General features: G+C 43.0%; 4 protein-coding genes across 7 annotated transcripts; 1 reads left to right on the forward strand and 3 right to left on the reverse strand.

Moving 5' to 3' along the window:
• Positions 1-114: 114 nt before the first annotated feature.
• On the reverse strand, positions 115-4,917 carry LOC115387237 (B-cell receptor CD22-like). Of its 2 annotated transcripts, XM_030089861.1 has the most exons (10): positions 4,809-4,917; positions 3,085-3,251; positions 2,851-2,997; positions 2,671-2,742; positions 2,329-2,586; positions 1,956-2,210; positions 1,765-1,852; positions 709-763; positions 493-611; positions 115-411 (listed from the first exon to the last, which is right to left on the reverse strand). In XM_030089861.1, the coding sequence occupies exons 2-10, from the start codon at positions 3,131-3,133 to the stop codon at positions 345-347; spliced, it is 1,110 nt and encodes a 369-aa protein (XP_029945721.1). In that variant the 5' UTR covers positions 3,134-3,251; positions 4,809-4,917; the 3' UTR covers positions 115-344. The 2 variants fall into 2 exon arrangements, with proteins under 2 accessions (XP_029945721.1, XP_029945720.1); XM_030089860.1 differs by having other exon boundaries at positions 2,671-2,997.
• On the forward strand, positions 4,731-5,836 carry LOC115387238 (neuropeptide B-like). Its single transcript, XM_030089862.1, has 2 exons — positions 4,731-5,043; positions 5,564-5,836. The coding sequence occupies exons 1-2, from the start codon at positions 4,786-4,788 to the stop codon at positions 5,690-5,692; spliced, it is 387 nt and encodes a 128-aa protein (XP_029945722.1). The 5' UTR covers positions 4,731-4,785; the 3' UTR covers positions 5,693-5,836.
• A 410-nt stretch (positions 5,837-6,246) lies between these two features.
• LOC115387464 (guanine nucleotide-binding protein G(o) subunit alpha-like) lies at positions 6,247-14,882 on the reverse strand. Its single transcript, XM_030090174.1, has 10 exons — positions 14,793-14,882; positions 14,446-14,581; positions 14,219-14,310; positions 14,058-14,150; positions 13,347-13,507; positions 10,993-11,121; positions 8,411-8,540; positions 8,240-8,311; positions 6,833-6,920; positions 6,247-6,437 (listed from the first exon to the last, which is right to left on the reverse strand). The coding sequence occupies exons 1-10, from the start codon at positions 14,829-14,831 to the stop codon at positions 6,247-6,249; spliced, it is 1,131 nt and encodes a 376-aa protein (XP_029946034.1). The 5' UTR covers positions 14,832-14,882.
• A 1,434-nt stretch (positions 14,883-16,316) lies between these two features.
• Positions 16,317-25,215, reverse strand: LOC115386803 (ethanolamine-phosphate cytidylyltransferase-like). Of its 3 annotated transcripts, none has more exons than XM_030089269.1 (13): positions 24,930-25,215; positions 20,734-20,822; positions 20,145-20,306; positions 19,998-20,064; positions 19,825-19,909; positions 19,702-19,743; positions 19,115-19,247; positions 18,826-18,908; positions 18,647-18,724; positions 18,132-18,197; positions 17,990-18,055; positions 17,827-17,915; positions 16,317-17,710 (listed from the first exon to the last, which is right to left on the reverse strand). In XM_030089269.1, exons 1-13 carry the CDS (start codon positions 25,061-25,063, stop codon positions 17,596-17,598), a joined length of 1,209 nt encoding a protein of 402 aa, XP_029945129.1. In that variant the 5' UTR covers positions 25,064-25,215; the 3' UTR covers positions 16,317-17,595. The 3 variants fall into 3 exon arrangements, with proteins under 3 accessions (XP_029945129.1, XP_029945128.1, XP_029945127.1); XM_030089268.1 differs by having other exon boundaries at positions 19,115-19,253; XM_030089267.1 differs by having other exon boundaries at positions 19,115-19,262.
• Positions 25,216-25,253: the final 38 nt, after the last annotated feature.

The following is a 25,253-nucleotide window of genomic DNA, read 5'->3' on the forward strand; positions in this document are numbered from 1 at the left end:
TTTACTGTAAATGATTCACAGGGAAGGTTCTATGATTTCTTGTAATATGACAGCAAATCTTCAACATGTTTGAAAAATGACCCATTTTGACAAGATAACAATCATGAGACACTGTAGCTTTAATGTTATGCATTTATTGAAAAGATAAAGGAAATCTGTCTTTTGTTTCAGAAGGTATGAAAGCACAATAAATACAAGAAAAAAATGAATGTTCAGTAAAATATAGCCAGATCTTGACCAAATTAGGGCAGTTTAATGTATGATGGGTTAAAAATATATATGCATTTTTAATCAAGTTGTATAAATGAAATATAAATGAATAAATATATGTAAGTGTAGGAATTTTATGTGTTCACAGTGCTGTATATCACAGTTTGCTGCTCCGTCCCATCCTGATCAGCGTGCTGCTCCCTGGAGGCGATAAAACACTTCAAATGCTGTTCCTCCAGAAATACGTATTAAAATGTTTCAAATAATTTCAAAACATCTCACATGTTGTCCCTTCTTCTGTTTAAGATGATAAAGGATGAATTGTACACTCCATCATTCCCCCACTCAGACAGATCAGTGATGATGGTTTCACTCTCGAGCCAGTTGACGTAGTCGGTATTCTGAATACGTCATAAAAAAGAATTACATGATCACAGTAAAATCGAGTTTAAACAGAGACACATGTCGTTATCGTGATGCAAACCACAACAGACTTACCGATTCATCTTCATCACTGTCTGTGTTTGCTGGCCTCAATCTCTTTTTACAAAGTCTGAAGTACAGAAACAGTATTATCTCGGGAACACCGCTGTTCCACGACGGCAATACATGAAACATAATCACCACATGCACCAGCAAACCGCTCAACAGACTCAAAGTCTAACTCTGAATTGCCTCAAGCAATATACTGATAAATACAAATTTAATCTACAAGAACTGAAAGTTACTCAATAATCATCTTATGAATGTGCATGTATTTACTGTATTTACTGTATTTAAATGCACACTGTATGGGTTGAGGTTACAGTACATTTGGACTTCCCCTTTTAACTGGACCAATAACATGTAGGTGTTTTTACAGGTCAATAGCTCCCATCACGCTCCAGTGAGGGAACATCGTTGGAATTTTTTAGATATTTTCTCTGGTCATGCTATATAACACAGTACTGTGCAAAATGTTTGGAAGTTGAGAATCAAATGGTGCAAAGAGCAATGTGGCAGTTGTGTACAGTTTTAAAAGGAAATCTCTGCAGGAAAATTGTTCAAAACTTCTTCAGAAACAAACCATAGCCAGTGTGTGGACCAGAATGAAATCCTTCTTTCTCTTCCCGTGAACCCACACAGCTTCAGAATTATCTTGAAACAAATTATCTTTGGGGAAACAAACTATCACCACTGGTTGTGGATGAAAGTGTCTGTATGTTTGATGTGGAGTCCTCTGTAGCCAAATAAACTTCAGACTTGTTAAATGTCTTTTTCATTATAGTAATTAATATTTTCCCAAATCTGCATAAATGTTTCCGACGGGAATAACATCTCCAGCTTGACACGGAGCTTAGGGACCTTTCTGTGCAAGGATCACTGTTGTGCATGTTCTCTCCGGAGTTTCAGTACTTTACACTGTATGGTGAATGTGTGGGACTGTCTCTGTGATGCCGGACCGTCCAACATGTACCCCACCTTTGCCCACAGTCAGCTGGAATCACAGCTTTATCCATCTAACTTTAGTAAAGCAGTATCTCATATGGATGGATGTATTTATATACAGCTTACCTGATCAAAAGGATGATGGTAATCACAATCAGAAATGTGCCAGCAGCAGGAATGATGAGCATCTCTCTGGAAATTGTTTCATGATCTTCTGTAAAACAAAGAGAATTCCTGTAATGAGCTGGAGCAACAAAACCAGACACATTGTTGGGAATGTATGCAACTATTTCTGTTCCATCCATTCCAATCCTCACTCTTCATGTTCACTTCAGCAGTAGAGGAGATCTGACTTCCATGTTTGTTGGCGGCTCTGCAAAAATACTGGCCGCCGTCAGCAGGGGAGAACGTAGGCTGATGTCCAACAGGTGAGATCTCTTCACCGTCTGTTTTGAACCAGGTGTAATTCTCCACCGGGGGGTTTGCATCGCTGCTGCAGGTCAGAGTGAAGTTGCCGCCTCCGTCTGCGTCTCCTGGCGGCCTGAAGATCACTGACGTGTTCTTGGGACCATCTGAAAATGTACAATAAGATCTGTTACTGCAGCAATGTGAAAACAAGGAAGTGTACTGTAAATCTCTGAGTTACTCCATATTTGTGTTAAATTTTTCAGTATTTAGTGTGGTCCTTACATTCAACATTGATGATTACAGCTCTTGATATTGTTCCCAATAATGTTTTTAGGGAACATGTGTAGTTTCCAGAGACTGAGGGAGACATATTTCTGAAATGAAGGAAAGGCCCCTCGTAGATAGATTCTCCGTTTCTAAACCATGTGAAGGCCGAGGAAGCGTTACTGTCATCACAGCTATTCACGCAGGTGAGTTTCACTGAGTCACCTTCCTTGATGGCTTCATCTTTACCGGATTTTGTCATGGAAATAGTCAAATCTAAAACAGAAAGAGCATAAAGGTTTTAAATTCATACATTGGGATGAAAAAAACATGAATGTAGGAGATAAAAAATTATCTTACCAACAACTTTAAGAACTGGGGCAACCTCAACAGGAAGCCTCTTTGCTTTGTTGAACATAACCATGTATTTTCCTGCATGATTACAACCCACTTCAGCTATTCTTATAGAACAATTATGCAGTTTGTCTCCAATGTACTGGACTCCTCCGGTGGATTTTGTTGAGATTATTTGCTTCTTACCAAAAGCATTCACATGACCCCAAAGCACACGCTGAACCTTTTGGTTGTCAGAACTGTAAAACAAACATGGAATGGAAACGGCCGAGCCTTTCACTGCACAGATGAACTCATGCTGATATTCCACTTTCCAGATGCTGCAGAAAACACCTGTAAGAAACAAATACATTCATATCATCCTGTGAGACTACATCATTTTAACAAAACATTCAACAAGACACAAGTTTTTGTCTTTACCTGAAAGAAACAGCAGCGTCAAGATCCAGGTCTGGAGTTCAACCCTCATTTTGAAAATGTTAAGAGTTACATCGGGTCATCGAGTCAGTTTAGAAATGCTGGAGAGATGCTCTGGGAGGTGGTGTCTTCACATGTCCTTGTTCTCTGATGTGATGTATGCAAGTTTCCTGTCAATTAAAAAAAAAAAAAAAACTACAACTTCAAAGTCTGAGCCCCTGAAATCAGGTCACGTACGCCCAATGTTCAGAGCCTTTCTGTGGCTCTTGTCATATGAAAGTGAGATAAAAACCCTTTGCCTGAACGCCCCTCACAGCCTGATGCCGCTTTGCTGTGGTTAAGAACAGTTCGAGCAGAAACGGCACACAGAGGTTGTTTGCGTGACTTGATCAGGCAGCGTAGCAAGAGTGCAAACACACTGCATTTACTTTTCAGAAAGAAAAAAAAACACTACAGCAGAGTTTAGATCAACACTGGGAGGCTGATGATGTTAGATATATTTTAATAAAAAATTGATAATTAGAACTGAATAGACTGAGTGTAATCAAGTTTAAAATGGTAACCTATCATTTTTAGTTTGTTTTTTGAGGACACATCGTCTGTAAAAAGTTTCAAATCAATTGATAGATATTTGAAACTTTCCAAAACTGCTTGACATTAAATCTTCAACCTGACAAAAAAAAAGTCACCTCTATTTTTTCTAAATTGTGACTTGTCAATTGTTCAACGGAAATATAAATATGTTATACTTTGGAGCTTGATGGATTCAAAATGAACCTCATCGGATCCCTGAAGTTCACACTCATGTTAAGAAAAGCAGACAGAAATCCAGATAGTGTTAAATTTTTATGAAAATAAATACAACTCCTTTAAACCAACATTTCAAACTTGTATGTATGTGCAAATATGGATTTGAATATAAATCTATATAAATCTATGTGAGAAATTGTTCTTAAATCTTGTGAATGTTCAGAATGCCCTATTGAGTCACCAATGATTTTCTCCAAAAACCCAACAGCCCTGAGAGACAGCGATCGGGTTTTAAACCAGTTTTCTACATCTTGATCCCACACATATCTTAAATAAAAAACATTTGGGGGAGACAGTTCAGGAAGCATGCATCCACTGGGGAAAAGCAACATCTAACATTTAAACCTGAAGGCTGTAAATCTTGCATTATATATATGTAGGGTAAGTTTTTTACATCAGCATTTAATTATTCATAACTTGAATGTGGTAACCTCTCACACATGCAAAGGGAAATGTTATCAACAGGTAATGAATTGTAACAGAATATTTTTCCTCTATTTTAAAAGTTTAAGATGTTCAACAATAACAAAACTCTCCTTAAAGTAAAAAGTAAACTGCATGAAGAGATTACATGCAATGAATGTCTGTAAAGAGGTCTAAAAATTAATCTATTTTTTTTTATTAAAATTTGAAGGGTTTTTTTTTCCCCCCTAATTGAATGTTAATTCGCCATGATCAGCTGGGCCCTCAGTGGTGTGATAAACCCTGACAAATCCTTCTGACGCTGCTCAGCAGCAGTTTGATGGCTGCAGGACGCGGTGCGCTCTGACGCACAGCGTCTCTCTCTCTGCACTGGCGGAGCCGCTATAAGAGGAGTCTGGATGAGGGGGTCCAGGCAGAGAGCCAGGACCCTCCACCTGAGCAGAGTAGTGCAGACCCGAGCCCCCGGTCGACATGGAGATGCCCGCTAAACTCACGCTGCCCCTCGTGGTGATCTCCGTGCTGGTCGCCTGCGCCCCGACGGAGGCGTGGTACAAGCAGATGGCCGGTCCGACCTACTACTCGGTGGGCAGGGCGTCCGGGCTGCTGTCCGGGATCCGGAGGTCACCGTACGTGAGGAGAGAGGACGCTCAGCCCACGGACAGCGGGGAGACTTCGAGCAACAGCGTGTTTTCTGATCTCGTCTCACACAACTCCTTTCTGAAGACGATGGTAAGCGGAGCGCCAGTTTGGTGCGTCTTTACGCAGAGCGCACCGAGCATCCACCACGTGGACAGGATTTTTTTTTTTTTTAATCTTCCAGCTTTTTACGCATCAGTTGAGAGAATTAAGTACATCCTAGATCCTAAACTTTTTTTTCTCACTGCCGAGTTGATAATTGGGGGTATTAAGATTGTTTCCTGGTGCTTTTTAATGTTGTCTACACCACTCTTCTCACCCCAGTGCTGGATTAACTTTAGAAGAATGTATGGAATTGTGTGCAATTTAAAGTGTAAACTACAAACGACATCCTAGAACAACTAGAAAAAACATCCATATCGCACAAAATACTGAAAGTTAAAGTCTACATAATCAAGAAAACATGTTATATCTGCAGCTTTACTTTGGGCATCAAATGGTTTTTTTTTTAGTTATAGTCGTGATTTTTTTGTTTTCGTTAGGAAGCAATTCATTTTATGAATTTAAGTATTGCACTCTTCCCTTACTGATATTTTTCTCTCTCTCCAAACAGCCCGTCTGTATCAAAGACGTCACACCAGACCTGCAGAGCTGCGAACTTCTCCTGGAAAACAAAGGATCATTTAAGTGCAAAGCGGACGTGTTCCTCTCCCTGGAGTCCTCGGACTGTGCAGGAGACTGAGCAGCAAACCAACAGCTCAGCTGGACCACAGAGCCAAACCCTTGAAGGGGTGACATTTCAAAAAACTGTCCTTTAACCCTCACACAGGCAACGCACCAGATGGAAGAGGCTTTTTTTCCCATGTTCCATTTCATCCGACTTATGGTAAACCTGTGATGAAATTGAAAGATGTAAAAGTAATGTATTATTGTAAATAATTGGTGTCTTCATTAATAAATTCATATCTTCCCTCTGGGACTGCCAAAAATGTTTTTCCCCGTCAAGTTCTGTATTAATACCACTGATTTCACTACTGCTTCCAAAACCAATTGTGCACCACACAAAATACACTTCTGCAGTTTTAATATCTCATGATTTTAAAGTGTTTCATATTTAATAGTAAAAAGAAAGAAATAAGGGACAGAATTTGCCATTAAATATTTAATTTTAAAAAAATCCAATAAAAAGCTACTTTCAGTAGAGCAATCAAATATTTTAAATAAAATCACTGACAGACAAAAAAAGCATAAAAAAAAAAAAAAGAAAAAGGAAAATGAATCCTGAGGAGATTTTCTCTACAGCAGCTGGACAGCGGCCAGGTTCTCCCTGATAATCTGATCGACGGTCATGTGGAAGACGTCCTGCATGCTGGCGGTGTCCGTGGCGGTGGTGAAGTGGTGGTACACGGGCTTGCTGGAGTCGTCTCGACACGCTGCGAACATGGCGGTGATGTGGAGGGCTGCAGCCGACACGTCTCCATCAGCGCCTGCAGGCAAAACACAGGAAACTCAGCTGGATCTGCTGGATGTGGAAGGACCCTAAACTAAAGTGATTTTTTTTCTCACTGCTCATTAAATATTAAGCATGGCACCAGTATATATTCTCCCTCAATCTCCAAAGCAGACAGAAAATCTAATAAACAGAGATGACAGTGGTTCAGATATCAAAGTAAACCGAGTTTAAATAATATTTCCATACATGTGAGGTCTTATTTCTTCCCCCCGTAAGAATCACTGCTGTCTGTTCTGGAGCTTAACACTGATACAGCTGAGCAAGAACAGGAGCAGGAATACTGGCTTCAAACTGTCAATTACAGCATGGCTACATGTAGGGGAAGATTTAATAAATAAATTGTCTGGAGAGAAAAACAAGTTTTTATACCTTTATAGCTTGGAAAGTAAAACCTCAAGTGTCTTCCCAGATGCAAGATCTTCCTCTGGAAAAGGTCCGTTTTGTTCATGAACAAAATCTGTAAAAATGGAAATAATCATCGACAATTCAGTGCTTATTTGCAGACGAGCAGGTAGTTTAATCCTGTACAACAGCAGTGCTGCGAAATTGACAACATCCTTCCTTCTTCACGACACTAACAATAAAACAATACTGAAGACAGGAAAAGACACGATTACAATGTTTATCGCTCCACTGTGTCAAAACACTGAAGGCACCTCTCTAATGAACATATTACACATCAACACTCAAAGGAACTTCTAAAAGCAGTTAATCTTTGCAGATGTACACTGGAAAATGACACTGCACGCCTCTCCGGGGAAAGCATATAAATGATTTCAACAAGTGTCATCAGCCCTTAAAGCGTGTGTTTTTATTGGATGAACCACAAGCACATAAGTCACATTACCACCGTTTCTAGTTTTTTCCATAGTCCGCACCTGGCAGCGTTTGCCGAGGCTTGAATGGATCCTGGAATACGCGGCAGGTGAACCTGTGGTGCAGTTATACAAACGACCTCAGCAGGAAAACCAAACCCCAGCCTGGTTAAAAAGGCCCAGCAGAGAGTCACTTCCTGCAGGAGCCGAGACGTCAACCTGCGGATGTCCTTCAACCACGTCACCACTGACTGACTGACCGCTGTGTGGTTTACTGCCCGCTGATCTGCCCTCTCCCTCCCTTGGAGATCATTGCTGCCTCCCGGCTCAGCAGGGCAGCAAAGGTCTGCAGGGATTGATCCCATCCTGGACAGCAGCTGTTCAGCTTGCTGCTCTTGAGCAGACAAACAAGCGAGGAACAGTTTTTAATCCGTGGGCCATCAGATCTCCACACATCCCAAATTTGAGATTTTGAACCAAACACTACCTTTTCTTCTTCGCTTCTTTAGCTGAATGCATTTTCAGCTCAGATTAACGTAGCATTTTGCACCATACAGTGGAGGTGGATTCAGTTTCTTCGTGTGCCTTGTATGTTGACAATAAAAGCATTCATTTATTCATTCAAAGTGAAAATAATCCCAAATACCATGACTTGGCTATGTGCTACACCTACTGACTGACAGCCAAATGATCCCAGCCTGTTAATACCACACACTCCGTATGAAGGAAAGCTAAATGATTAGACTGGCCGTGAAGAAGTGGCTGCATTTCTGGGAATAAATCAGCTGGTCTCCATCTGAACTACGCTCCGCACGTCAGACAATCAGTTCGGTTGTGCCTTGTTTGTTTTGTGTGGGTGATTACCATAAAACAGTCGCTCATTCACACCTTTAAAAAGACAAACTTCTCTGCCAGAGGTCTTTATGTACAACGTGTAGATGGGAGAATCAGAGAAACTCACCACTGAGGTTTTCTCGAAGACCGGGTTGGTGCAGATCGAGGAAAAAAGCTCAACACTTTCCTGCAACCGATTCTGATGAAGGAAAACATTAAAAAAACACATATATATTGCATATTCTCCAGCAACAGAATGAAACCTGATGTTTTAGATGAGAGATGTCTCTGAACACACCACTGAAGGATCTTCCAGCAGAGTCATGTCAAAGCTGCTGAGAGCCACGACGAACAACACAGACTGGATGTTATCGAAGCAGCTCAGCCACTTCCGCCTCTCGCTCCGCTGGCCTCCGACGTCAAACACACTGCCAGGAACAAAATAAAAAGCTCAGGATTAACTGAGAAATTGCAGAAAACAAGCAAAAACAGGTCCATCACAATGCCAACATGGGAAAGTAATGTTTACATACATTCAGAGAATCCTTTTCACTTCCTAACATAAGTAAACGTGATTTTTAAAAGCAAAATTAAAAAGCTATATTTTATATTTTTACCGATTGTTGTTCTACTTAAGACTTCAAAATGTCATAACAGTGAAATTTTAATAATTTTTGGACTAAAAAAAAAAAGTTATTACAGTTGTGGTTATTTACACACTATTATTCTGTAATTTTACTGTTCCGGCCCACTCAAAACTCAAATATAAATAGCATTACGATGAGAAATATAGACCCGTTTCAGATATAGTTGAAATCTATTTCCAGGTGAGATCCGGCAGGAGGGGAAGCTGCGGGTCTTGGTGACACAGGTAATGAGTTCCCATTTGGGCCGGAGAGTTTCCAGGTGCATGATTGCAGCACTCATGTCAGAGGCAATGAAGCGTTTATCCCCTGGGTCAAGAGTCAGCGCTAACAAGCCGGAGGACAACGAGCGTCAACCACAGCATCTGACAGCAGCGGTTCATATAGCGGAGAACAGAAAACCGCCACTCATGACTGTAAGGTTTGGAGAGAAAACAACCAGTTCAACTCACTCTGGACAAGAGTTCAAAGGTCAAACAGTTCAGTCTGGGAGACCTTAACATTAAAAGTTGCGGAAGTAATGGGAGCAATTCTTCCTGCAGGCCAATCACTGCAATATCAGACTTCAAACATGTTTCAGGTGTGTTGATGGTCCTCTGGAAGAAATGAGTGGACGCTAGAATTACAGGAGAAATGAAAGTTTCTAAATATGCCTTGCCTTATATATCATTTGAGAGAAGAAAAAATTATGGTAAGGTCTTTAATTCAGGATAAGTATACTATTCTTGTTCAATAAACACTTGTAGAACTGGGTTCTTTTGGTAAAGAAGAACTCAAATAATAAACCGTGCGGTAAAAAGTGTGTAATGGCATCGGACAGCTGCAGGAAATAAAGATATTCACATTCAAACCTTCTGCTTTTGCATCAAGATTTTAGCTTAAATTTCATTTTGAAAAACAGGGAACCCAGCACCGAGCTAAAAATTGCAGGCTGACATGAGAAAAAGGCAGGTGAGGCATTAAAGTGTCTGTTTAGACTGAAATGTGAACGAGTTGGACGCCCTGAATGAAGAACAGATCACATCTTTGAGAAGATGCAGTTTTGAAAATTATGAGTTTGCTTGCTCCACTCTGGTAAAGAAAACTGCAGCCATATCAGACTGTATTTAACGTATCTAAATTATTGCAATCCGGACGCACTGAGCCGGGCGCACTTGAAACATTAAGACACCTCTGTTGGGATGTAAACTTATTCGGAGGTTTGATAATATATCCTGGACTTATTCTATAGCTGCGGTTCCATATTGTTCAAGGTGTTGCAGTCCTTCTCTCAGGTGCAGGATATGCATCATTCATGAAGTTCTGATCTGTTTCATATGACACACCGTGTGAACACAGTCCGAGCGCAGGCACGGCCAGCAGGGAGCAGCATGAGCGGCCGGCTCCTCCGGAAGCCGCGCATCAAAGCGAAGAGGGAAGCGGGATTTCGGTGATTCACCGTCATGGCTTCTCCACGTTCTGTGCTAATGTTCCCAGAATAGACAGGAAGAGGGACGTCATCAATATTTCATGTCTGATTCATGCCCAGGCAGTTGTGTCTCTCAACTTTAGAAGTGTCGGGGTTTTGATAGAGAACCCTCCAGAGCGAGAGAAGCTCGCTCTCAAGAGCCTCAAGACACTGATCTGCAACACGGCGGCACGGCAAAGTTATTTATTCAGTCGTTATTTATTGATGCCGGATTTCAACCCCAAGTTTCGTAACCTGCTCAGTCAGAATGAGTCTCTAAGAGAAGTGCTTTAACAGATGACTTACATTTTGCTTGAGAAATTTAATATTATGGTTTAAATTGTTAATTTAAAAAAAAAAACAAAAGTAAAACAAGATATAGGCTAACATTAAGGCTCAAACTGTGGACATTAAGTTTCATCTCTGAGGAACGCAGTACTGTGATTTAGGTTCATTATCCAATTTATAATAAAATATATTTATAGGAATTTGAAACGTTTAAGGAAAAATGGTGAACATTTAATCTTTCCACCTCAGTTTGTCTGTCTAAATGTGAGAGATTAAGAGTTTGACTGTCCATTCAGTGTAAAGCAACATGAGATAGTGCTTTAATAACTGTGCATAAAGAGCACTTCAGTTGTCAATAAAGATAAAACATGACGTTTTGATTTCAAACAAATCTCAGCGTCCCGGTGTGAATCATTAAAGCGTCTGACTTTATGAACACTGAAGCGCCGTCTCGGCGCTGCAGTGCGTTTGTGGAGCTGCGTTTTGCTTGATGACTCTCACCGAAACGTCATGCCATTAACTTGAAACTGCGTCTCGATGATTCCGCAGGTCCTCACACGGACTCGCAGAACATCCGCCTCGGTGGGGATGTAGTGGGGTCGGATGATTCGACTCATGTTCTCAAAGAAACTGGAACAGAGGAAGCAAGGCGCCTCATTAAAACTCCGACATTTCCTCATCTCAATGACAACAAGCTGCTTTTGTACAACTCATTTCTCAAGCCAGTGCTCAAGTAATTTAGCTGGTAAATACAAGAGCAAAATGCTTTATTTTCAGACATAATATGGCATTATAGACTTCAGAAATATGAACTAATTGATACCTGACCTATGTCAGATCAACAATTCTCTCAAAATAACAAAATCCACAAAATCAAACTGTTTAGGTAAACTGAGAAGACCATTTCATTATTTTTAATTCTACACAGTATGAAACGTGCAGTCCAGCACAGATTTTAACCAGCAGCTTCTGCTGCAGGGCTCATGAGTCACACAGTGTGAGGACGGCACGCTTTACACGGCCACCATGTGAAGGTGAACATGTTTGGTCAGCCGGCTGTTATAAAGCCTGACCCATCCTCAGGCCAGCAGTGTGGGTTTGATGAACAGACTTCAGGCATATGCTGAAACTTCTTCTTCTTCTTCTTAGTGCTCTGGCAAGGGTCAGGGTATCCCGTCCCGGTGCGTTGAGCCGACCAGATGAACCAGGTTTGTCCAGTGCTAGCGATCTTGTGCCAGCTGCTCTGCATCTTCCACAGCAACTCCGTGTTGTTGGAGGTCGCCCGCAACAACGACGAGCCATCGAGTGCGGGGCTTCCCTCGTGGTCGTCTCCAGCCTGCGGCCTTTGGGTCAATATGGAGAATGGCTCGTGTCGGATGTTCCAGGGGTAAATGAAGGACATGGCCGAGCCGGCAGGTGCGGTGTTTTGCAACGAAGGAAGATGCTCAAAGCTGGCCTGTCTCGCTGGGGCCACCTGATGTTCTCGATGGTTCTCAGAGCCCTGCTACCAAAGCCATCAATTCATCGAATGCCAGAGTGTTGTTCAGGGGCCACGTTTCTGAGCCATAAAGCAGGATGGAGAGTATGGCTAGGTTGTAGATCCGGAGCTTCATCTTGGGTGAGATGGTCTGGTGCCGCCAGAGCGGTTTCCAGAGGGACTGCAGAGCAGATGCTGCCAGGGCTCTTCTGTGATCAATCTCTGGCTTTAGGTCCCAGTTGTTTGTCACCATGGAGCTTGCTGAAACCCTCCTAATAAATACTAATACATTTCTAAAATCTCATGAATAAACTATGTTAAAAACATCCCCTCAAATTAAAAGAAAAAATACAATTTTCTAGAGTCAATTTGGTTAAAATATTGCGAAAAATCTTATAATTGAATGGATTTGTATAAATGTGCTTTACCTATTATTTTCAGCAAGTTCAGATTTGTTCTGAGCAACTCTAAGAGTGTCTCGTCCTGCTGGAGTTCAAGCCAGAAAAGTCATTTTACACATTCGGGAGCCTTCAGGTCCTGAAGTGTGTCACGACACGGAGTAATCCCACATCAGTGGAAGGAGCGATCGGTGCAGGCTCGAGCGGAGTGAGAACACCGAAAGTGAGCCGGACAGGTTTCACCACCTCCTCCTGCTCCAGAGTTCATCCAGTTCCTGTAACGGAGCTGCTACATCTCCATCCGTCCGAGTCTCTCACTCCCTCACTATATTTGATCTGAACTGACGTTTTTGTTGTTGTTGTTGTGTAGTTCAAGGATATGATAAACACATCATACTTGCAGTTACCTGAATCTGGAGGGCAAAACATTATTCCCCCATTTACTACAACTCCCACTTCTACATCAAAACTCACTTCAGCTGATGATGAAGCTCAAATTATCTGAGAGTAGTTGTTGGGATTTCATGACATTTAACAGGCTGTTGTTCACTGAATGAACTTTTGAAAGGCTGAAGGACAACGATCGGCAAAACAAGCTCTGTCCACAGGTAAGTCCACATATGTATTATTGTTCACTCATTTACAGTTTTCATCTACAATGAAGTGTTAATCATCAAATGACGATCCTGTAAAAGCGACAGAGTTTAGACCAGAACACTCTGCCATGTTTGTGTTGTGAGCTTCATGAAACTGCAATTTTTCTAAATATTGGTAAACACGTTTTGTTTCCTTTAATGTGGCCCTAATTAAAACTCCCACTCCACAAATGTCACAGAAATCATTTCCCGGGGATGAGTTATCCTCAGCGCTCCGTATTGACACGGTGTGACGGCAGCGCTGCTTACCGAGCAATTTCCAGTGACATTTCCAGGCATAACCGGGGCTGTGCCATGTGAATTACCCCGGGTTAGTCTACTCACTAGAGAGCGGAGTCGTTCAGATGGAACTCGTAGCCCCGGGCCGCGGCCGCTCGCACCCCTCTGTCGGCCCACAGCGCGCCCAGAGCGTGAGCGACGAAGGGAAGCAGCTCCTGGTCGCCCCCCACACACTGGCTGCAGGACAGGATGCAGCTGGCATGCAGCTAAACAGGAAGAGTGAGGAAAGACACTTTCTGCAAGATTTATAAAAGTTCTAAATGAATGAAAGTAAGCTCTGTTCATCTGATTAGCTGTGAGTGTCTAATGGACTGGTGGCCTGTCCAGGGTGAATCCTGCCTTTGTTCATCGTCAGCTGGGAGAAGCTCCAGCCTCTGTGACTCTGAAGCAGTTTGGAAACCAACGGTGTAGTTTTTCTAACCACATTTAAATATGCTGTGCATGCAGCAACATGTTGCACCAACAAGACTTTCCTCTTTCTTTCAATTGGCATCTGCATGTTCTTCCTGTGCATGCATGACGTTTGCCCGAGTCATCTGCTTCTGCACTTGAAACCAGTTGGTGACTTTAAATTGCCCTTAAGCATGAATATGAGTATCTTGTACCCTGTGAGCAGAAAACGCCTCCTGGCCCCTTATGCTTGAAGGTCAGATGAACTTCATAGTCTAACAGTAAATACAGTTGTGCCATTTACTGATGAATCCTGACACCTAGTGTAATTAAGAGGCATTACAATAAAGGCATTTCATTTTTTACCTTATTTTTCATGTTGGCCAGGTTTACCCTGAGCATCCCCATACCGCGTAGAACAATCTTCATAGAGGTAAAAATGTTATCGAGAACTGCAGGCTGTGGAAAGAAAAAAAAATGATTATCTAACTTTAATAGCAAAGGGGAGGAATAAGTAATCATACCACCTTGAAACTAATCAGCTCCTGTTTGGAGAAACCATGACTGTGGATAATCTTAATCTGCTTGATCAGTGTGCTCTTTCCACTCTCTGCAACCCCTGAAGAACCAGCAGAGTATCAATAGACAATCAGTGGAGAATGAGTCAGGATGGTGACCAACGTTCTGGAATCTCATTGTGTCAATTTTAATAGAAAAGCACTGACAAAAGGTACCTTAGATGGTGTAAACTTACCAAGCATGAGGATTTTGATCACATTCTGCTCAGTCCTGGCCTGTTCACTGAGGTCTTGTTCTATTTTAATGCTCTGGAGTTTCGCCTTCTTGCTCTCCTCGGTGATGTCCTGGCGAAGACACATCCCCATGCAGACCTGAGAGGAGGTCACAGGTCCAGCTTCAACAATTAAACTCTGATAAACAAAACATGTTGGTGCATCAAAAAGGTTGCATTTTTCGAGTTCAAAGGGAAACAAAAGGCTTCAGGACTTCGATTTAAAATATCTTAAACGCTGCTATATTGCAAACACAACAAAACAATAACTTTTTCGATTCAGTGAATTAACATTATAAATAAAGTGATACCTGCAGCGAGGCTGGCAGCAGCTTTAAACAGCAGAACATGGCTGCGGAGTTTGATTCCAGCTGAAAGAGTCAAACGAACATGAAGCGCTCAACTTGTCATTTTTGGTCTTTCTTGTTTTGCTCCGACTCGCTGAAGATCCAATTTCCTTAATGAGGCGCACGTGCGTCTCAAAATTCAGCGCAGCTGTTACGTCACTACGCACGAGGGACGCATGAATGGATTGTTTACATAAACAGAAAAGACACGCGCTGTCATTAACTAAATACAATAGACACAAAATATGCATTGGAGATAAATGGGATGAATGTTCATTTGTGATGTTGTTTTTTTCTTTATTTGCACAAAATAAATCTGACTCTGCCGGTGAGGACAAGAGTCCAAGAAAATGACAAGCATTACAGTAATGAAGAAAGCAATAGTAACAATAACAATAAATTTGAAAAAGGGATCCAGGAACAACAAGCAGAGAAAACTAACAAAGAAGTTAATTTAAAAGGACAGTCACTCCACCTACAAAACATGTTCACTCATTGTCTCAGTCAGTTCCTAATTGGAAAGGAGACAATTAAATAACTCAGCCTTAAGAAGCACCAAAGAGAAAAGGAATATAAATGATTTGTCCACAGAGTTGCAGAGTTGGGGCTCAGATGATTGGTGGCATAGTGAAGTGATAAAGTGGTAAATGAAGCTGTTCTGGGTTCCTGTCTGTTTGAATGTCTGCTGGTCAGAGAAAAAAGCTGAGAAATGAACCTGGAAGATCTTGTTTACTATTAATAAATTTATTAATAAATATGCATGCCTGCTTGATAAGGGGTTCAACTTTCTAAACAGAGGTGCAGTTAACTCTTGACTCACGGAATATGAGATCATGAGGAGTGTTTGATTAATATGAGAAGACTGTGACGCAGTCCAGGAAATATTAACATAATATGTGAAGTATAGATATATCAACATATGGTGCAGTGACATGAGACATGAATTACTAACTGTTGCATTTAAATATATTTCCATTATTTTCTTTAAAGGCACATGTTTACAGCTTCCATAGTGGCACATCACTGTAAACTTAAATGAATGTTACACTTACCCATAACTCAATTTCACTGTAATGTTGACACAGGAAAATGAAAAAAAAATTTAGGAACTTTGAAAAAGTAAATGATTAATTAAAAGTTTATCTTAAACTTGTGTCTGAATATTGAGTGAAGATGTGAGTGGGCACTGACGCTTGAGTAAGGCCTCAGGTTGAACTCTGGGTACCCGAAGAAACTTTTATCGTACTGGAAATGAGTCATTTTTTGAAATCTTGTCGATGGTCTGACCTTTCATAAAGCGCAAATGGGATCAGATCCTCTTTTTATGATGTGCTTTCACGATGTGCAGCCTCATGGTTTATTTCATGAGCCACATGTAACACACACACACACACACACACACACACACACACACACACACACACACACTCACACCTACACATACACACACACACACACACAGATTTTTTTAAGCAAACAGAAAGAGGACACACAGGTTTTGAGAATAAACTTGTTGTTATTATTATTATCAGCAATAATACACTGTAGTCCCATCAGTTTTTACAGTACGTGTCGACTGGGAACTGTCAATGACATATAGATTATAACCTACACTGAATACATTCCAACCCGACGTACAGACATATTATTATGATTTCTAAACAATATGAAACACTCTATACATTAGTTAATGAAGAGGAAGTGAGTAAAATATACATCTACAAAAAATATATTATTTAATCCATTTGATAAAGAGACAGAGGTTAAATTATTCAGGACTCGAATGACTGGAAGTCTAGTTTATGATCTGAACAACACTGAGCACCGGTCACAGTTCTCTATGAAAGCTAAGGGCTGAAACTGTGGTTTTCCCTATCATCAGGAGAAATCAAAGGACCGTTGGGTTTAAAAAAATAAAAACAAACGAGGGAGTCTATTGCACCTAAAAGGCGAGACCTCCAGGTCTCGACAGTGTGCGAATTTTTCAGTTAAAAAACAACTCTATCGTTAAAACGGAACAGTTCTGACCGCCTGTCGGCGACCAGCGCGGTCCGGAGCAGGATCTGGTCTGTACATGAGGTCCTGAAAGAAACGTCTCACTTCAAACCCAATGACAGAGCAGAGAAGTGGGAAAAACGTCTCCCCCGAATCCTCCGATTGCCCGCGATCGCGGTATAATACATACTTACATGTGGTATATACAAAGATTAGTTGCGGGGCAAAAGCCCAGTGCTGGGCGAAAAGCAGCAACAACCCCTTAGAAATGAAAACAAATCACTTCCTTGTTAGATCATTAAAGGCCCGATCAGCATCCCATGCCCCAAATTTCATATTCCCAAAGGCCTGTGAAAAAATTCAACATTTTTTTGAAGGCAGAAAAATAAACATACTTGAGTAATTAAAAATATCCGAAGACATAAAATAGACATTTGAAGATATAAGTGACATCTTCCCCGTTCCAACCTGTTAAATATCTTTTTTACACATCTGAGCATTTAGTTGCATATGTGGAATATATTAATACATCAACTCCCACCCTTTCACACATACGCACTCACACGCTCACACACACACACACACAAAACACGACAGACACACACATTAATAGTATACCTGATGATCCCACAGCGCTCTGCCACAGCAGGCTGCGGTTCAGACTACTGCTATCAGCCAGGATAACGTTCAGAGGGTGTGCTAACTCTTACAGAGGGGATAGTTTAGTATGTTTTTACTGATTGAGCTCGTCAGTTCAGATCGTTTACGGCGTCTACAGCACAGCTTGGGCTCTTTCTTTAGTCTTCTCCTCCTCTTGTCGCTTCATCGCCTGGATCACGGCGATCTCTTTGGCCTCCTTCTTCTGGTTTCTTGCTTCAAACAGCAGCCTAAATTAAATAAAGCACATTCAATTAGGAACCAGGCCCAGGATTTAATTCATTTAAACAGTGAAGCTCATTGAAATTGTTGTCTTAAATTGGGTGTATTTTTTTGATATTTTAACCTGTTTTTGATTATCCTTTGCACAATTGCATCGGTTGTGAGGCTGTTGCCGCTGTCCACGGTGCGCAGGATTCCTTTCCGCCTCGGCTCCTGAGTTACAGAAAGACAACGTCAATGAAGTAATGACTGCAGACTCGATAATGAGGTTCCTGGAAGTGGCTTACTGCATAGGGGTCAGATCCATCTTTGTCAGGGTATATTTCTGTCTTTCCGTGACAAACAAGATCCACCTGTGGAAACGACAACAATGAGCCACGTCAGTAACGATTCTTTGTCCAGAGAGGCGATTTGACTGGATTTACTTACTTTAAAATGATCCAGCAGATCTTTTGTGACTGCGAAGGGAGCACCGATCACCACCTCTGACACGTACTGCAAGAACACACAACGGTTTTTTTTCTAGAGATTTGGTAAATGGTAAATGGACTACACTTGTATAGCGCTTTATACCCTGCTTGACAGAGCCCAAAGCGCTTCACACTGCAATATCACATCAACCCTTTCACACCATATTCGGTGGTGGTAAGCTACGACTGTAGCCACAGCTGCCCTGGGGCAGACTGACGGAAGCGAGGCTGCCAATCTGCGCCATCGGCCCCTCCGACCACCACCAACCATTCACTCTCACAACTTTCATACTAGGCAAGGTGGGTGAAGTGTCTTGCCCAAGGACACAACGCCAGTTTTACGCCTGCGGGAGCGGGGATCGAACCGCCAACCTTCCAGTTATAAGACGACCCGCTCTACCAACTGAGCTACTGTCGCCCCCATTTGATAAAACGCACACACAAACAGTGCAGATCATAAGAAGCAGGACGCACTCGACAAGCCAGGACGCTGAGGGTCCTCTCGTGGACATTCATGATGGGGTAGTTTTTCCCTTTGTAACGATTCACCTCCTGGAAAACAAACATCGCAGGTCAACGCTTAATTTAGAGAAGCAACACCAACGTCAGAAAGTTCAAAAGAGCGACTGAAAGAGCAAAAGACGACGACTCACCTGGTCAAAGTGCAACCCCACTATAATATATGGCTTTTCTGCAAGCTTGTGTACGGCTTCCAGGAAGTCCACATGACCAATATCTGACAGGGGGGACGAGTCAGGGATAAGAGAAAAACGTTTGGAAGAGCAGGTCCCAGAATTCCAAGATTCTAATATGACACTTTAATGTTGGATCCATGTTATTGAAACTTTTTAAATGTTTCAGTTCAGCAGTTGCAAAGCACTTTACATAGTCACATTCATTAACTGACTTCCACCTTGTCTCTGTCACGTGGCAAAAGGATACGGAAGAGGTCAAAGGCTCCCGCCACGTAAATGATGGTGTCTCCGGGTTGCGGCTCCCGGCCCGAAGCGAACTGGATGATCTTCTGAGAGGTCTGCAGGAACTGCGACACTCCCGTCCAGGGACTGTGGCCCTTCTGACCATGTGCGCCCCGCAATCAGAAAAAACAGTCCAAGTGAGTACAGAGTGATGGAGGAGCTCACAGAGATGTACGAGGCTGCAGAGCTGCTTCATTATTGCCACCCAGTGGCGTGAACGGTAACGTCAGCCTTGGTTATTCGCCGCTCCGCATTCCTGAGGGAATTTATTCATTGCTTGCCAAATTCACAGCATCACTCTTCAAGATTTAAATGTTGAAAAGCGACGGGACGGCCTTCAGAAAGCCAGCATGCTGGCGTTCAGTTACTTTCCCCATCCAGGAACAGAAGTGGCTTTCAGTGTTTACTGGCAGGCCCTGCGGCTTGATTACAAAGTGGGACCACAGTGGATTTAATGATGGCTGACATCTGCACTTTAAAACAACTTAACCCTAGAATCAAACACTCACCGGGTTATGAGCAGATTTAGGTTGAATCGGTATAGGTATTTACCTTTCCAAAGTTATCCGTGTGCTGCTGATAGTCTGAACTGTCCTGAAAAATGAAAAAGAGAGTGGAATGTTAGGTTGTGACGGTGTGAACAGGGCGTACAGTGTAATTTCCGGGTGTACCTACAATGTTACTGTGATGTGCTTTGGTCATCAGCAGCATCCTGCCAACAAGGTCTGTAGTTGAAACTCCCTGGGTCCTTTTACACTCCCTATCAAAACATAAATAAGCGCATATCTTTATGACACCATCCACTCATTATAGTATTACCTCATGTTTATTTCACCAGAGCAGCTGACCTGTAGCGCCCTGACTTCTTCACCTCTTCGTACGTATCTTTCCCGTCCACGGTCAGTGTTATATCATCTGAAACCACAAAACGCAGATCGCATCACTCTAAATCCGTCCGTGTGCCTGGATAAAGCGCATTCATGAGACCGGGTTACCTCCGTGCACGCAGAAGTCACAGTTGTACTTGTCGAGGGTCTGGAGGGTGGTGACGTACGGCGCCCCCTCCACCACCTCGTCCACCCACTTTATGGCCCGCACCATCTTGTATCTTTCTTCCTGAGTGAAGACCGGCGGACCTTTGTGCTTCGCAATCTCACCTTCAGGGAGAAAGATAACGTGGAGAACAGAGAGTCTCAATCCTCATTTCGCATGAATTTAAAACAAAGCTGCAATCTGCTTTAACCCCATCTGTACAGTGGGTTTTATCAGAATATCAGAATGCCCCAATGTGCCAGAAGAGGGTGAGGCACAGATAAATCACCCAGACAGCCGCAGGTGCAGCATTCCTTCCTAGGCGTGTTCCACGCTCATGTTGTTACGCTTTAACTTTATTAACTGCGTGAGCAAAGGAACAATCAGCAGATACATGACGGGACTCCCGTGATAAAAAAAAAAAGGTACAATCAGGGAACAAAATGTCAGCGACAGATGAGCTGAACATTAGTCAAAAACAAAACGGCCAGCGGAGGCTTTCACTCTGTCAGCGTGTGCCGGTGTCATCGGGGTCGCGGTTGTAAGCCTTACTGTCTGTGTGCACGCCGACTATGAGGTAATCTCCCATGGCCTTCGCCTGCCGCAGCTGGTTGGAGTGGCCGTAATGCACCATGTCGTAGCTGTGAAGGAAAAACCAAACGGAACGTGTAAGAATATGTTGTATCATGGTCTAGCTCAGTAACCGGAGGGAATCAATCTTGGATCATGTGAAGTTGAAGTTGGATTGCTGATTGGAAATTAGTGAACCACCTGTTGAGGAATTTTTAAAGATCCAGCATTATCACATGACAAACAGTCACAATTTTTTCGAAAACAATAAACTTATTGAACGCAAAATTGCAGATCAAAAGGCTTGATAATCTATTCAGACTGTGTCCATAAATATATAAATAGAATGAAAGTAGGTGTAAAATTGTCTACATTTAATTAAAAATCAGCATTTGTGATTTGTTTATTCCACCCCGTTCAGGTGACAGTCAATCAAAGTATCAACATTTTTTAACGAATCAACGATAAAGTGTGTTTTCTCCTCCCTCCCCTCTCCTCCAGGACAATGCTACCATCTGTGGATAATTAGATTAGCACAGATTGCAGACTGAGATTGTAACACAGTAATCTAGCATAGTAATAGAGAACAGATGGGCATTAGCCTTCCATCACTATCACTACTGCCAACGACCCACATCAGTCGCTTCTTTTTTTTTCTCCTTTCTCCTCTACTTTGAGCCCAATAACCAGAAATCTGATGGAAGTGTGTGCAGGTACGAGTGTTTTTAGAAGCCGATCAGAGTAACTGCCTTCATTCATCACGCGACAGCTGCTACTATAACCATCATCAATCCAAGAGACGACGCGCTGCCGGCTCAGAGTGAGAAAACCGGAGAATAAATTGGCGCCCGGGTTGTTTATGATACATTTCAGGTATCACACGTCTGAGGAGTAAAGTGAAGAGTGGAGCAGTATCCTGAAAACAAAAAAAATCAATAAGTAAGAAGCACCGGCGCGACGGAACTGTGCTCCGGGCAACAACAGCCCGAGTCCCGCGCCGTTTCCCGCCTCAGGGTATGCTAATGGAGGACGGGTGGCGCCGCTGCACACGTCTCAGATACAGAGACAAAACTCTACACAAAAAGTGCGACTGGAATTCACATTCAGACCAGAGCCAAGCACCCGGGTGAGGAGAGGTTTGTTATCACAGGGCCCTGTGTGTGTGTGCGTGTGTGTGTGCGTGTGTGTCAGTTGTAATGGGATCCACGCGTCCGAGCTCTCGGGATGTTTCACAGGCCAAGAGAAATGTGCTGAGCAGGAGCGCCGGGAAGTGAATGAAAAGACGTGAAAACTCCGAGACCCAGACGGAGTTATGTAAGGCCCGGAGGCCGCGGTTCTTCAGTGCGATGGACTCGCAGGACGTCCGCCATGGGAACGCAGTCCTGTTGTATTTTTCAGCAGGGGGACGGCTCATGACCGGATCACTGCGAAGGAGATGAAATATTGATCGGGGCGGCCTGTTAGCAGACACCCAAACAACACCTAACCTTCAGGAGAGGCACAGAGACAGTTCCAATCCAAGACCACTGCAATCGCAATACGAAGGCAGTTTTAATGATACGGTCCCAAATGGTGAAAAACACGGCTGCATTACTCATGTTTTTACAAACTCACTCTGACAGAGGATCTTAGTGCTGCGTCAGAACATATCTGTTTTGTTTTTGTTTTTTTATCATGCATAATATAGATCTGGCCTTTGGTCTGAATTGAAATCTGTTCTCAAAATGCCCAAGAAGAAGCACAATGATAAGACTGAAGGTTTCAGAGCGGCTCAGAGTAAAACAGAGTCCCGTTTAATGAAAGCAGCAATAAAACTATAAGACGGCCGACGGCTGTTTTCTTTCAAATCAAGTCCTCCAGGACTGACTAAACGCACCATTACTTCAATAAACCTTTCAAATGGTTTGTTTACAGGCTGGAAGAAATGCACGCAGCGAATCGGCTGATAATGGAGGCGGACTTTACACTCCTCCTTGGCGATGCTTCTCAGTGAAGCGATCTTTGCCCCATCGCCTCTTCTCACGGCGGCGAATCGGAGGGAGCAGAGTCAGAAGCATCCCACGGCTTGGAGTGACTGCGCTCCTTCCTTGGAATTTTTTTTTCCTCTCGCACTGCTGACGAAGCGGGATGCCAGCGGCGTCCGGAGAACAATGTGTTCAGTGACAGACCACAGCGGCCCGAGCAGGTGTGGGCTGGACGGGGGTTAGAGGGGTTAATGGCATGAGCTGTGTTGACATTGGCTCTCTTTGCATGCTCACCCCACCGGTTAATATTCCGGCATCCCAAATATTCCGCAACATGCCATCAAACCACAGATACGCAGCCACACATAAATGGCAGGAATCCCACCAGAGAAAGCCGCCGTAATCCGGCCCGTCGTACACAGAGAGGCAAAACAGCTGTTTTCGCCAGTGCAGCCAAAAGCACCAAGGCTTGGTCCATCTGGCAGTGTATCTTATTGACCATGATGCTCGTTGTTTTCCCAAATACCTGGATGATTTCTGATGACATGTCAGGCTGGCACATTGGCTTGGTTTGGTTTAAGCAACCAGCAGCAGACGTTTTTCAGATGGTTCACTCGATCGTGTAAAAAAAAAAAGTAAATAAGAGCGATGTATCAATGCATGAAGTTGTCAAATCCGTCGCCGTGCACGAGGGAACAGTTAAAGGGTTGTTCCGTGTCAGCAGGAGGAGCTGGGAATCACTTTGGACTCTTGTGATCGTGCCCTGGTGAGGTGACTGAAAATTTATGGAGCCGACTAAGCAGTAAATCTGTATCTGGGAGGAAATCGTAAAATAAGATGTTATCTCAGGACAGCGGCTCCACCTGCAACGGGCCGGAGCATGTTTACCCTATAAACAGTGATAATGACTAATTTTAACTGTCACAGACCTGTGGAGTCTTGCTCAGCGTTTCAATTGGTGATTGATGTACTTCTATATGTGTTGCACACCAAAATCCATCAACAAAAACAAAGTTCTGACTAAAACTTGAGATCACATTACTAATCAATAAAACCAACTAAACTTTATCACTTGTTAAGGCTCGAATATGTGTTTCTGAGAGTTTGTTAAAAAAAAAACTGTCCTTGATTTGGACGTTTATTCAGTATTATTGAGTTTTTGAAGCAGAGAAATGTATTTACTCTGATCCGTTGTCTCATCTTTTAGCCGTTTGATGAATATACAAATGTCATTTTGAACAATCAGCCTCAGAGTTCTCTCGGCTCACCGCCTGCCTGACATTAAAGGCAGTGCATAGTGCAACATGAGTAGTTGTAACATGATTATCTGAGTACTATGACTCTTATTTTATTTCATTACCTGACGCTGAAAGAGGAGCTTTGTTATCAGATCATGAGAGTAACAACAGAACAACAAACACAGATGCAATAATCTCCATCCACCATCTTCTGCTCTAACTGACTCTTGTTTAGGAAAACCTAATGATGGCTTTTCAGTCACTAAAACAAAATTCCTACACAGAATATAGAACATTTTTTGGGGTAAAGTTTGCCTTAATGGGATTGTAAGGTCAGTGTGGGATACTGGTGCACGTTCATGGAGCATCTTGGCGTTATTGGTGTGAATATGACAGAATGTCAGACTTTAAATAGCAGTTTAGTACAAGTTGTGCCGTTTTCTGCTGTGAACACTGGATGAATTGTTTTACACTGAAGTCACACTTTGATGAAGTTCATTCAAAAGGCAACATGTACTCTGATACAGCAACATGGAATACTGTCACACTGGTAACTTTAAATCCTGCAGGAACACGTCCATTTAGAGGAGATTGAGTAATTCTCTTGCCATTTCTCAAGGAGAGCGAGAGAGGCGCAGATAAGTTGCCCCACAGAGGCAGTGAGTTGTAACCTCCACCCGGCCTGCTGTTATTATGTAATATCGTGTGTATTTGAAGGGGAAAGTCATCCATGCTCTGGGTTGGAATCATGCAATTAAAGCATCCATCACGGTGGAGATACGTGAAGCAGAATATTTAATTAAAAGTTTTCCGTGATGCCTCTGGAGACTGAAGCAGCGGCGGCTCCCTGAGCGCACGGTAACCCGCAGCAGGCCTGTCCCGGTGCCAGGTGAGAGAGGACAGAGGACGATCCATAAGTTTAAACGCGCTCAGCGCGAACAGTGATGGAGGGGGGGAATGTGGAATAGTAACTCACCAGCCATCGCACCACACCCGGATCCTCCGCCTCCTCTTCTCGGGACTGCACGCCGCAGCCCCCGGGGTCGTCCCTGCGTCTTTCCCGGCTGTCGTGCTCACTTGGTGGTGGTGGTGATGTCCGTTCTTGATCATTTTTTATTTCTTTATAAATCCCGCGGCCGGTTGGTTCTCTATCGGAGGTGCAGCCTGCAGACAGACCTGATGGCGCGTACCGGACCGGATCGGCGGTGCGTCCCGTCCCGGTGCAGGACAGGAGGGGGTCTGCGTGTCGGCAGCGGCGGCGGCAGCAGCAGCGGAGGAGGAGGTAGAGGTGGTGCGATGC

This window comes from Salarias fasciatus, chromosome 4, assembly GCF_902148845.1.
Source record: "Salarias fasciatus chromosome 4, fSalaFa1.1, whole genome shotgun sequence".
NCBI lineage: Eukaryota > Metazoa > Chordata > Actinopteri > Blenniiformes > Blenniidae > Salarias > Salarias fasciatus.